General features: G+C 38.7%; 2 protein-coding genes across 5 annotated transcripts; both read left to right on the top strand.

Moving 5' to 3' along the window:
• Window positions 1-260: 260 nt before the first annotated feature.
• LOC103939508 (protein FAR-RED ELONGATED HYPOCOTYL 3) lies at window positions 261-5,945 on the top strand. Of its 4 annotated transcripts, none has more exons than XM_048576880.1 (10): window positions 261-425; window positions 1,828-1,986; window positions 2,108-4,324; window positions 4,407-4,466; window positions 4,733-4,801; window positions 4,901-4,969; window positions 5,060-5,128; window positions 5,219-5,269; window positions 5,356-5,452; window positions 5,523-5,945. In XM_048576880.1, exons 2-9 carry the CDS (start codon window positions 1,984-1,986, stop codon window positions 5,410-5,412), a joined length of 2,595 nt encoding a protein of 864 aa, XP_048432837.1. In that variant the 5' UTR covers window positions 261-425; window positions 1,828-1,983; the 3' UTR covers window positions 5,413-5,452; window positions 5,523-5,945. The 4 variants fall into 4 exon arrangements, with proteins under 4 accessions (XP_048432837.1, XP_009347877.2, XP_048432838.1 ...); XM_009349602.3 differs by having other exon boundaries at window positions 261-440; window positions 4,410-4,466; XM_048576881.1 differs by having other exon boundaries at window positions 261-440; window positions 5,225-5,269.
• Window positions 5,946-8,899: 2,954 nt separating this feature from the next.
• On the top strand, window positions 8,900-13,333 carry LOC103939506 (protein FAR1-RELATED SEQUENCE 2). Its single transcript, XM_048576877.1, is given in 9 exon segments — window positions 8,900-9,206; window positions 9,399-11,647; window positions 11,650-12,152; window positions 12,253-12,321; window positions 12,412-12,477; window positions 12,597-12,659; window positions 12,750-12,815; window positions 12,917-12,985; window positions 13,073-13,333. Coding segments are annotated over 8 exon segments (3,093 nt in total). The 5' UTR covers window positions 8,900-9,206; window positions 9,399-9,447; the 3' UTR covers window positions 13,130-13,333.
• Window positions 13,334-13,665: the final 332 nt, after the last annotated feature.

The following is a 13,665-nucleotide window of genomic DNA, read 5'->3' as shown; positions in this document are numbered from 1 at the left end:
GAAAATAGAGAAAGAGAGAGCAAGACAGCTGAGAGAGCAGCTGACGAGTGACTTTGTCGGGCGGGCAGCCACGCGTGATACGCGCACACTCAGCTCATAACGTATGCGTAAAAGCGGGACCCACATCCGGAGATTAGCTCGGTCGGTAGTCGCACAATGACATCAACAGCACGAGGGGCCGGCACGCGCGACACGTGTGGCTACGACGGTCCGGGACATAAATAAAAGGGGGAAGAGAGGCAGCGAGTGGGACGAAGTGAGAGTCAGATTGAACTGGGGTCGATTTTGAAACCCTAAAACAGAGACAAATTGGGGCCAAAATTAAAGGAGCTTCGTAATTGGCCACTCGCTCCTCCCCCTCGCGTGTGCGATCATCTTCCTTCGCAGTTGCAGATCAAAGCTTCCTCCTCCTGCTTCCTCCATATGTAATACGGGAAGAGGTTTTGTAATCTCTCTCTCTCTCTCTCTCTCTCTCTCTCTCTCTCCCCCCCTCTCTCTTTCTCTTTCTCTACAATCTACATCCATCTCTCTTCTTGTTACTGAATCAATTCAATGTTCTAAATTCTTCTTTTGAGTTTGTTTTCTGTTGGATTTGTTGGTGTGCAATTTGGGATTTCAATTTGGGATTTTTCTTGCATTTGACATTAAATTAATGAAATGGGATTGAAAGCTGAGGAGTTGGTATCAAGTAGTTAATTTTTAGTACAAAATTGTATGCAAAAGTTGGCTCATTTCTCTGAGTAATTTTCCAGCGTGTTGAATTCAGCTAAAAAAATTGTACGTTTGAGTAGTTGGGAATTCTTTATTTGTTGAAGAGGCTTGGTTTAGTTTGGTTGCAATCCTAAGTGGACGTGCACTGTTGCGCATTTTGGAGCTTGAGTAGTATTATTAGCATGTAAAGTATTTCCCAATTCCGAGTTATTTCGGTTTTAAAGCTCATGACTTGATGGTCTATACTTTTGGGAGTTTAATTGCAAGTTTAGAAATTGTACGATGAACCGGGATGTGGAACGGGCATGTGAGTTTGATCGGGTTTCGTTTGGATTGTGTGTGTATCTTGCACTTCAAAATATAGAAAAGCCTCTCTTATCTGCTGCCAAGTGTAGCTGAAACTCTTTTATTTGTGTCAACACACTATCACATATGTGGCTAGAAATGAACACTGTATTGCTCTTATTTAGACCATTGTAGAATGTTTCTTGACGTTTAGATGGTGGATTTTTGTTTTCGTTTGAGTTAGTTTTAAATAGATAATTAACATCGGAATTGGTATTAGATTGTGAAGTTGATATACATGTTTGCCAGTTTTTTATGTTGATATACATGTTTGTGGTCCTAGATGAATTTTTACGTGATAGATAAATGATAGTCCCACTTCTTCTCATTTTCAAGTTTTGTTTTGTGGCATTCTGACGAGTTCAGAACAACACCTTATGCCTCAAAGAAGGTGCCTTACCACCCTGTTCTGGTATGGTAGGTTCAATACCTTACCTTGGCGGTCTTGAATACCTCTGTGAATAGGATATGGTATCAATAAGGATATGGCAGCTGGATTCTCGAAATACGTAAATACCTGTGTTGAACAGAAAATTCTCACACATGTAACTGACTACGTGAATCATACACAATTCTTAATATTATTTGTTGGAACTAATAGTTAAAAACATTTTCCTCGGCACAATTGCTCTATCTTTGATAATCACCTAAACCTTTTGAAGCATCATGATTTTAACGTGTGATAGTGGTTCAATTGGCTCTTTCTTTGAAATTTCCAATCAAGTATGATTAATGCGTGTTAGTTTTTTCTTTTCCTTTTTTTTTTTCCAGCCAAAGCTTTGTAACAGCATATAAGATATCATGGGAGGTGATACTGCTCCCTTATGTTGGAAGAGGAGGATGTCGTCGTAGTATTCACATTGACAAGGCAATACAATCTAGTTGGAGCTGTTTGTTAATAACTTAATAGTGCTTTGAACTTCCAAAATGGTTTGTAACTCTTTTCTTACTTTAATTAGGAAGTGAATTTTTGTTCGTTATTATTCTTCAGAGTTTGTAAGTTTAATCATTATTTGATTTACTGCCAACTGTTGTCTTTTCTTTGTTTCAGATGTTTTCCGATAGCAACCAGTTAAAATTAAATAACCTCACCATGGACATTGATCTACGGCTACCTTCTGGTGAGCATGACAAAGAAGATGAAGAGCCTCATGAAATTGATAACATGTTGGAACATGAAGAAAAAGTGCACAACGGACATATAGAGAGTGGAAACATTGAGGATGTTGGAGATGAAGTACTTGCTGAAGATGGTGGGGATTTGAATTCTCCTACACCAGATATTGTAGTGTTTAAAGAGGATACAAATCTTGAGCCGCTTTTTGGTATGGAGTTTGAATCACATGGGGAAGCATACTCTTTTTATCAGGAGTATGCTCGGTCTATGGGGTTCAACACTGCAATCCAAAACAGCCGCCGTTCAAAGACATCGAGAGAATTTATTGATGCAAAATTTGCTTGTTCTAGATATGGGACCAAGCGCGAGTATGACAAATTGTATAATAGACCACGTGCCAGACAGAACAAGCAAGACCCAGAAAATCCGACTGGTCGGCGTTCATGTTCAAAGACAGACTGCAAAGCTTCGATGCATGTGAAGAGACGACCAGATGGTAAATGGGTTATACATAATTTTGTGAAGGAGCATAACCACGAGCTTTTACCAGCCCAAGCAGTCAGTGAACAGACAAGAAAAATGTACGCTGCAATGGCTAGACAGTTTGCTGAATACAAAAATGTGGTTGGTCTAAAAAGTGATTCCAAAAATCCTTTTGATAAAGGTAGGAATTTGGCATTAGAGGCAGGAGATTTGAAGATTTTGCTCGAGTTTTTCACGCAGATGCAGAATATGAATTCCAACTTCTTCTATTCTATAGATCTGGGAGAAGACCAACGGCTGAAGAGTTTGTTTTGGGTTGATGCCAAAAGTAGGCATGACTACATCAATTTCAGTGATATAGTGTCTTTTGATACTACCTACATTAGGAACAAATATAAAATGCCTCTTGCTTTATTTGTTGGAGTGAATCAACACTATCAGTTTGTGCTGCTAGGATGTGCTTTGGTATCAGATGAAAGTACAGCAACTTTTTCTTGGCTAATGCAGACGTGGTTGAAAGCTATGGGTGGACAAGCTCCAAAAGTAATAATCACTGACCATGACAAGTCGATAAAACCAGTTATTGCAGAGGTCTTTCCAAGTGCTTATCATTGTTTTTGTTTGTGGCATATTTTGGGGAAGGTTTCTGAAAATCTTGGCCATGTGATTAAACAGCATGAAAATTTTATGGCAAAATTTGAAAAGTGCATCCACAGGTCATCTACAAATGAAGAGTTTGAAAAAAGATGGTGGAAAATTCTTGAGAAATTTGAACTGAAAGAGGATGAATGGATTCAGTTGTTGTATGAAGATCGAAAACAGTGGGTACCAACGTACATGAGGGATCTTTGTTTGGCTGGGATGTCTGCAGTTCAGCGATCTGAGAGTGTGAACTCCTTTTTTGACAAGTATGTGCATAAGAAGACCACTGTTCAAGAATTCCTGAAACAGTACGAAGCAATTCTACAAGATAGGTATGATGAGGAAGCCAAAGCAGATTATGATACATGGAACAAACCTCCAACATTGAGATCTCCTTCACCTTTGGAGAAGAGCGTCTCAGGTCTGTACACACATGCAGTATTCAAGAAAATTCAAGGTGAGGTTTTAGGTGCAGTTGCTTGTCACCCTAAACGGGAAAGACAAGATGAGACAAGCACTATTTTCAACGTGGTAGATTTTGAAAAGAATCAAGATTTCATCGTAACATGGAATGAAATGAAGACGGAGGTTTCTTGTGTATGCTGCTTATTTGAATATAAAGGTTATCTTTGTAGGCATGCATTGATTGTTCTCCAAATATGTGGCCTATCTGCAATCCCATCACAATATGTATTAAAACGTTGGACAAAAGATGCAAAGAGCCAGCATTTTGTGGGAGAAGAATCCGACATTGTACTATCCAGGGTGCAAAAGTTTAATGATTTATGTCAACGGGCAATGAAAGTGATTGAGGAAGGAACTCTATCTCAGGAGAGTTACAGTGTTGCATGCCGTGCACTAGAAGAAGCTTTTGGAAATTGTGTGAGTGTAAATAATTCTAGTAAGAGTCTGTTAGAAGCTGGCACATCAGTCACTCATGGCCTGCTTTGCATTGAAGATGATAACCAAAATAGAAGTATGAGCAGCAAGACAAACAAGAAAAAGAATCCGACGAAGAAAAGAAAGGTATGTTCTTGATAGTGACTAAATTGTAATGCTCATTATAGTTTTGTAACTTTTATTTAAAGGTAACATTCTAATCAAATAGCAGGTGAACTCTGAGCCGGAGGTTATGGCTGTTGGTGCACAAGACAGCTTGCAACAAATGGTTCGTCTTCTTCTATTATTATTTTTAGCTTTTTTGAAAAATAAATATTTGTTTTATATCACTTGCATCAATTGGTATCCTAATCTGGGATACGCATGTTCATTTTGAAACAATATTATGAATCTGGTCACTCAAGATTGGTGTGCCTAGGTAAATCTGGCATCGCATGTGGGAAAATTGTGTAGTAAATTAGTGAACCTCAAGTAAAATTTTCTTACACTTATTTGACCATGGCAATATTTTGTAATTAGAATCTTATTTTGTAGGAGAAATTGACCTCAAGAACAGTAACCCTTGATGGCTATTATGGTGCCCAACCGAATGTGCAAGGAATGGTATGAGACCATATCTTGTACTAATAACAAATTGTCTATGATTCTTTTTATTTATTTTATTGTTTTTCGTATTTTCATCCTTTGCCTCCTTTTTGTCAGGTACAATTGAATCTAATGGCGCCTACACGGGATAACTACTATGGGAATCAACAGACCATTCAGGGGCTTGTAAGTCATAACTATTAAAATGAGTAGAAAAACACTAGCAATATCGCAAACTACATGAATATAACTTGGACCTGGTTTTAATACTTGCAGGGACAACTGAACTCTATAGCCCCAAGTCATGATGGTTATTACAGTGCTCAGCAAAGCATGCATGGGCTGGTACAGTACCCTATCATGATAACGAAAATATCCAGCCTATGACCATGTTCAAATGGTTGCATTTTATAATTTGTGGCGTTGTGCTTGCAGGGACAGATGGATTTTTTCAGAACTCCAGCTGGTTTTGCTTATGGAATTCGGGTTAGTTTGCTAGACATGGTACTAATACTTTCCTAAATTATGCATTTTGCTTAGCTTAGCTTACATTTGTTTTCTCCTCGTGTCAGGATGACCCCAATGTAAGAACCACTCCATTGCAGGAGGATGCATCCAGACATGCTTAAGGAACACATTGCTCAGTGTTGGTATCTTGCATGTGAAAAGGTAATTTTCCTTGGATGTCAGCCAAAGTTTTACTTGAAACAGTGGAACTGAATAAATAATTATTCCGTAGGTAAAGGAGATCCTTTGAAGATAATCTCTATGTAAAGAAAAGTGAAATGTATCATACCTTGCGGACAGAGGGATCACGATGGACAACTTCCTAATTTGGTACCTGTAAAATAAGATAAGAGAGAGTAGGCTGTTGTTAACTATTTCGTATGCGGTCTTTTCGGAAGCAGGATGGAAATTTGAGCAGGGTTCATATCCTCTGTAAAGGATGTTGTATTATTGTACCTCTGATTGCTTAGCCTCAACAGGGTCAGTTGAGATCAGAGCTAACTTATCTCTAGTCAAAATTCTATTGACTGATTGCCCTGCTTCTGCTGCGCACAAGCTAACATAGTGAGGATGCAAGCAAAATTGCCAAGTGAAATTTTCATATTTTTCACTTTGTATTTTTTGTTTTGGATGAATTGGGTGTGTTGGTGTCTTATTTTGAAGCTTGCTTCTTTCCAAAAAAGCCTAAAGCAGATTCTCTCTCGGCTTGTGAGCCCGTTCCATAAGCATTTCTTTTTACTCCAAAAATCAAAGACAGTTGGGAAATGAGAGGTTTATTAGTATCGTTCATGAGATTTGGACTCAGACTCTCACGAGTCCGTAAAACTTTATATCTTGGAGAAACACTTGGAAGGTCAATATTAAACCAAATAGGGGAGTAACACCATTTTGACTTGTTTAAGAGCTTTTGAACCACACTTTTAGTTAATTTTTAGCTACAAAAGCCAGAAAGCTATTATAAAAGCTTCTTAAAAAATTATATTGTTGCAACACAGATAATTAACAAAATTCAATTATCAATGAGTAATTAAATACACATATAAAATGATATGTATGAATGCAATGCAGAACAATTCTCCTACTCTTGTTAATCTGTATAATTAAATTAAAATCCATCATAACAAGTCATCCATCGTTCTCGAGGCTGTAGTGTCTTACAACACTTGTATTGGCATGCATTCTTCGGCGTTATTAGATCAAACAACGATGTCAAAGTTTTTGGTCTTCTTCTCATTCGATGACATCATCAATGGATGGCCACTTGAATGGAGGTACAAGATAAATAGTAATAAACATGAGCTAAGTTACTACTTAACTGATGGTATTTACCCTTGGTGGTCTATATTTTTGAAAAGTTATTCTCATCCAAATAGTGGAAAGAAGAAATTGGATTATCGGGATGAGAATAACTTTTCATAAATGTAGAAATTGGATTATCAGGATGGGAATAACTTTTCATAAAGGTGCCCGACAACGATGTCAGCGTGAGCCCCACCCAAACTTTTCATAAATGTAGAAATTGGATTATCAGGATGGGAATAACTTTTCATAAAGGTGCCCGACAACGATGTCAGCATGAGCCCCACCCATTGTTAGTGTTTCTGCATGTTGGGTGCGTCTGTCCTATGAGTTCTCCAATTTTCTGGGCGCATCCACGTGCACTTCAACCTAGGCCGAAATCTTGGCCGGCCCGTATTTGCCCAAAAAACTATTTCACTCAAAACTTATTTTAGGTCCAATTGTTTGAGAAGGTTTGGGGAGAGGTTTATCTTTAACCCAACTATTGGAGTTGTCTGATGAGTTTATGTTTAACTGAAGCATTACAATAATTTGGTAGAATTTAAACTACGTGAGTACCAAGTAACATACTTATGATAAATCGTCTATTTATTCCATATATTTGGATGACTAAACGATTTTGGATTTGAATGATTTTTTTATAGATATAATCTTCAAATGAAAATTAAAAAATTGAACGGTTTTGATTATATAATTTATAGGGTAAATTACACAAAACTACCTCAACTATGGGTCGAACGACACTATCATACCTTATCTTTTAAAAATGACAATGTCATATCTCATCTTACAAATTTGTTCCAATGTCAGACCTTTGTCAGTTTTTCTGTTAATTTCTCTGTTAAATGCTGACGTGGTTAAAGGCGAGGCCCACTCATTAATCCAACTGAATTAAAAAAATAATTAAATATTAAAAATTAAAAATAAAATTATATTTTTTATATAAAATTGTGGTATTCACCTTTACAAACTCTTCCTCACCCGTCCCCCCAAGTCCCAACCTTCCTCCATCACCCTCTCTTTCCTCTTATCTCTCTATGGACAACCTACAATTTGTCTCCCCTAACCTTCCTTCACCACCAAAACCAAAACCCACTTCTCCACCGCCGCCCTCACCTGCCAATCACCCTCTTCGATGCCAAAAGGCTGACGATGGCTTTACCCGAAGCTTCTTGAGCTGGCCCTATTCATGTACAATACCCTACTCGTCCGCATCCTTCAGAACCAAGTTGGTCCTTGTTTATGTGCAGCGTAGTCCGCCATGGCGGCGTTATTAGTGTCGCACAACCCATTGGACTCGATTTCCGGAAAGAGCGATCTTTGGTAGGTTCCTGGTGGATGACAGAGGAAGCGTCGAGGATGACATAGTTGTCTAAGGTGGAGCCGAAATCGGCCCTCGACCTGAGCAGAATTCCTTCATCGATGCCAAGCTCGTCGCTGGGAAGCTCGATTCGATGAGTGGTGGGTGACGCCAGGATGGTCAAGACATCGCCGATCTTGTTGAAGATGAAAAAGGAAGGAGTTGGGGAGGCGATCATAATGGTCTTCATCGATGGAGGAGTAGGATTCTAGGAAGTTTGTAGGTTGTGGGTTGCAGGTTGCAGAGAGGGATTTTAGGAGAGAGGGGGGTTTTAGATAGAGAGAAGGGGATGGGGGAAGAAATTGTGGTCGGAGGAGATATATGTGCATGGGTTATGCTTGTAGGGATTTTAGAGAGAGAGTGGGGGATGGGGAAAGAAATTGTAGATTGCAGGTTGCCCAGAGAGAGAGGAGAAGAAAGAGGAGGAGAGAGAGGAGAGAGAGGGTGGCGGAGGAAGGTTGGGGGGATGGGTAGGAAAAGGGTTTGTAAAGGTGGATCCCACAATTATATATAAAAAATAATTTTATTTTTTATTTTTTAATATTTAATTATTAAAAATATATTTAATTATTTTTTAATCCAGTTGGATTAGTGAGTGAGCATCGCCTCTAGCCTATGTCAGCATTTAAGAGAGAAATTAACAAAAAAACTGACAGATGATTTGACATTGGAACAAATTCGTAAGATGATGTATGACATTATTATTTTTAAAAGATAAGGTATGATAGTGTCGTTCGACTCATAGTTGAGATAGTTTTGTGTAATTATAATGCTATTCGCCCACCAACTTTTACTTCTCACATCACCCTTCTTAAATTTTTGACTGTTAAATCAAATTAATTAAAAAGATCAATAGTAAAAATTTAACAAAAATATATGAGAAATAAAAATGAACAGGTCAATAACACTATCCCTACTTTATACCACGTCATGTGCATACCTCGGTAGAGATTATCCATCGAAAATTTTGGGGTCTAAATTATACCCGATTACCCGTGCACTTGAACCCGGCCTACTACCAAACTTGAAAGTTCCGAGTCCGAGCGTCGTGGTAGCGTGAAAACTGACTTGCGCAGGAGCAAGCACTTCCCTCTTCGTTTACGTGACCTTGATTTCTCGTCATTCTGCTTGGACTCACGACCTGTTTGGTTCCTGGGAAAATTGAGTAAAACAGAAAGAAAAAGCTCAAGTCTTGCAATTTCTCATAATTGAGTGGAGATGTTTTAGTTGCTAGCTGCTGAGCTCCCAAACAAATGGGTAATCACCAATTTCCTTCCTTTTTTTCACTTTTCTTTTTTCAGCTTATTTTTCTTCTTGCATCCTACAAAATTAGTTAGCAAAGAGAACATTTCACTTTGAAAATTTGAAATTTGTATAATTTTGTTTTTTTACAATTTTTCATATTTATTTCTTAATTTTGAAGCTTTTATTATTGATTTTTTGTATCAGGTAATTCAGTGAAATGAGCTTTTGTGTTGTGTAAGCTTTGTTTGATTCTATGGAGATAGATCTTGAACTGTCCTCATGTGAGCAGGACAAGTTAGACGTTAGGGCAGATAAAGATGTTAACATTGTAGATGTCACTGATGAGATAAATGTTGTGGAGGAGCGTGTTAGTTACCCGGTAATGAGTGATCGTGTTAAGGAAGTTGATGGATTGAATGCAGAACAAAGTATTGGGTCGGATAAAGAAGTCGACATTGTAGATATTTCTGATGAGGTAAATGTTAAGGAAGTTGATGGGTTGAATGCAGAACAAAGTGTAGGGTTGGATAAAGATGTTGACATTTTAAATGTCGCGGATGAGATAAATGTTGCGGAGGAGCATGTTAGTGCTCCGACAACGAGTGAACATGTTAGGGGAGCTGATGGGTTGAGTGCAGAAGAAAGTGTTAGGTCAGGTAAACATGTTAACGGTGTAGATGTCCCATATGAGATAAATGTTGAGGCGAATGTTAGTTCTCCGACAACGACTGATCATGTTAAGGAAGTTTATGGGTTGAATGCAGAACAACGTGTTGGGTCAGATAGAGATGTTGACATTGTAGATGTCAATGATGAGATAAATGTTGATGAGGAGCATGTTAGTTCTCCGATGAGTGACTGTGTTAAGGAAGAGGATGGATTCAATGCAGACCAAAGTGTTGGGTCAGATAAAGATGTTGACATTGTAGATATCACAGATGAGGTAAATGTTGAGGAGGAGCATGTTACTTCTCCGATAACGAGTGATCATGTTATGGAAGTTGATGGGTTGAATGCAGAACAAAGTGTTTTTAGTTTGAATGATCAAAATGATCTGAACAATGTCGGGGTGGATTCCCTTGATAAGGGGAAGGGGCTAGTTGAGGAGCCCGAAAATGGTTTGGAGTTTGAGTCCAAGGAAGAAGCTTACTCTTACTACAGGGAGTATGCCCGGTCTGTGGGATTTGGCATCACAATTAAAGCCAGTCGGCGCTCAAAAAAATCTGGAAAGTTCATTGACATAAAAATTGCATGCTCTAGATTTGGAAGCAAGCGTGAGTTGGGAACAACTGTCAATCCAAGAACATGTATCACAAAGACAGACTGCAAAGCTAGCTTGCATATAAAGAGGAAAGAGAGTGAAAAATGGGTAGTACATAGTTTTGTAAAGGAGCACAACCATGAGATTTGCCCAGATGATTTCATTTATGCTATCAGTGGAAGGAACAAGAAACCTGCTATCGTTGTTCCTCAGAAGACGGGTCTGCAGTTGGCTTTAGATGAGGAAGATGTAAGAGTAATGTTTGAACATTTCATGTCTATGCAGGATGAGGATCCCAACTTCTTCTACGCAATAGATTTTGACCATGAGAAACGATTGAGAAGTGTGTTTTGGGTTGATTCAAAATGTAAGCGTGATTATAGCAGTTTCTGTGACGTAGTCTTCTTTGACACTTACTATGTTAGAAACAATTATAAAATTCCTTTTGTTCCTATTGTTGGAGTTAATCATCACTTTCAGTACATTTTGCTTGGATGTGCATTGATTGGAGAAGAGACTACATTGGCTTTCGTTTGGTTAATGCGGACGTGGTGTAAAGCAGTGGGTGGCCAAGCTCCAGGAGTGGTTATCACCGATCAAGACAAATACCTGAAAGAAGCTGTAGAAGATGTGTTTACTGATGCACGCCATTGTTTTTGCTTATGGCATGTATTGACCAGGATTCCTGGAAATTTGGGTTCCATAAATGAGAAAGAAACATTTATCGAAAAATTCAGCAAATGCATTTACTGGTCTTGGACAGTTGAACAATTTGAAAAGGAATGGTCGAAACTGGTTGATAGATTTGAACTAAGAGACAATGAGTGGGTTCATTCATTGTATGAAGATCGTAAAAAGTGGGCCCCAACTTATATGCAGGATTCATTTTTAGCTGGAATGTCAACAAAGGAGCGATCTGGAAGTATAACTTCATTCTTTGATAGGTACATTACTCAAGAAGCTACATTTAAGGATTTTATTGAGCAGTACAAAGCATTCTGTAAAGATAGTTATGACATGGAAGCCCGCGCTTCTCTCAAAACACAAGATAAACAACCTGGATTAAGATCCTTCTCGCCTTTTGAGAAACAAATGTCAACTATCTATACCAATGCTGTATTTAAAAAATTTGAGGACGAGGTTTTTGGACTAGCTTCTTGTCATTTGAAGAAAGAAGATGAAAATGAAGCATCTATATCTTCCGGGTCACAGATTTGGAAGAACGCCAGAATTTCATTGTGTCTTGGAATGAAGCAGACCAAAAAGTATGTTGTTTATGTCATTCATTTGAATGCAGAGGTTTTCTCTGTAGGCATGCAATTCTGGTCCTCCAGGTGTCTGGCGTTTACACAATCCCATCCCATTATATTTTGAAGCGTTGGACTAAAGATGCAAAAGTTAGGCATACTGTTAGCGATGGATCGAAGAGGCTTAACTGCAGGGTGCAACATTTCAATGATCTATGTAAATTAGCTGTTAAGTTGGGTGAAGAGGGGTCTTTATCTCTGGACGCTTACCACATTGCATTTCAGGCATTAGAAACAGTTATGAAACATTGTGTCGATGTCAATAATTCTGTAAGAAGTGTTTTGGAACCCATGCCAGCTAATCATGGTTTTATTGACGTTGAAGTAGTGAATCCCAGCTGCAGTGTGGCCAAGTCGTCGAAGAAAAAGAAAACATACAAAAAAAGAAAGGTTAGTTAAGGCTTGATCTTTGGCATGTAGATCTTGCCACAACTTGTTTTGGGTCATCCTAATTGATGTGTGCCTAAAGTCGATTTTACATGTACTGTAGGTGCAAACTGAACTGGATGGCACCGCTATCAGGTTGCAAGACAGCTGCCAGCAGATGGTTTGTCTCATGGTCATTTTTGTTCCGAAACTCTCACTCATCGATTCTTTGTTTTCGACTTTAATATATTATGATTCACCTCACTATGGTTTTTAAATGTAGGAACTGATGAAGTCCAGAGCACATAAGCTTGATAATTGTTACGTCCCTCAGCAAGAATCTGAACGGGTAATATGAAACAGCTATGTTATCCCAGAATAATGCAATAAGAGTTTGTTGGTATGTAACCTTACAGTATTTTCATCCAGTGGTAAGTTATATCGAGGGTTGTTTTATACTTATATCAGGGACAGTTGAACTCAATTTCTCCTATCCATGAGGGTTGTTACGACAACCAACGGGCCACCCAGGTACGACCCAAACCTTTATTCATTCTGACCTTGATTTTTAATATCGATTCAGGAATCAGAATGCAAACATTTTCTTTCGATTTCATTCAGGGACAGGTTCATTCATTACAAACACGAACTCGTCACTTAGGGACCCAACAGAGCCTGCAAGGAATGGTACTGGATTTTTCGTACATGGCATTCTATCAAGCAGTACGATTCATCAAATCCAAATACTAAAATAGCAGTGTGTTATTTTTGGCTTTTTTTGGTTGCAGCTACAACCTAGTCCCGGAGCACCGATTGTGCATGGCTGTTTTGAGATTCGGGGCAATCCCGAAGATATGGTGGGCACTTGAATAGCCTATTTGGACTTCTGTTTCCTATTTGACATTGGATTTTCTTTGCACGAACTTAATGCTCTTTGGCTGCAGGAACAGTCTGTAGGCTCCTCGCGCAAGCATCGACGTGACAAGCACCCACCAAAATAGCTTAGAGAGATGGCCATCCATTGAGATGAAGAGACTATCGTCCAGTTGTAAATTCAGCCTCATGCTTGTAAACGAGGATTGAAAAAGATGAACTCATATATCCACGTTTTTCGGTACATAGATGTTTTCGTTTTGTTCTTTTACTGAACAATTGTACAAAACGATGTCGGAAGAAACAATATATGTTGAATTTTATGTCGTGCACTCTTCAACTGCGTTTCTCTTCTCAACAAGTTCTATTTTAAGACTCGATAGGTATGATGAATCTTTTAGACGAGGCTACGCCATCTCTTCATGGTTAACCCTTTCATTTCACCGCGTTGCAGTGGTCTAGACAAAGGGTGATTGGCTATCAGTCCTATGGTTAGTCGCCCACGCGCTCAAGTGAAGTCTGACCGTTGAAGTATGTGGAACCCACGATGCATCAATGGCGATCGAGGATTGCTCAGCACACGGACGGCTGACCATAGGAAGAGTATACATTCATATAAGTAAAATATGCTATATCATTTCTCCTGCAAATTTTGTTTTAAGTT

Source organism: the organism of the source record quoted next, unplaced genomic scaffold (genome assembly GCF_019419815.1).
Source record: "Pyrus x bretschneideri cultivar Hongxiangsu unplaced genomic scaffold, Pyrus_bretschneideri_v1 Contig93, whole genome shotgun sequence".
NCBI lineage: Eukaryota > Viridiplantae > Streptophyta > Magnoliopsida > Rosales > Rosaceae > Pyrus > Pyrus x bretschneideri.
Note: the sequence above shows the minus strand (reverse complement) of the source record. Positions and strands in the feature narration are given on the sequence as shown.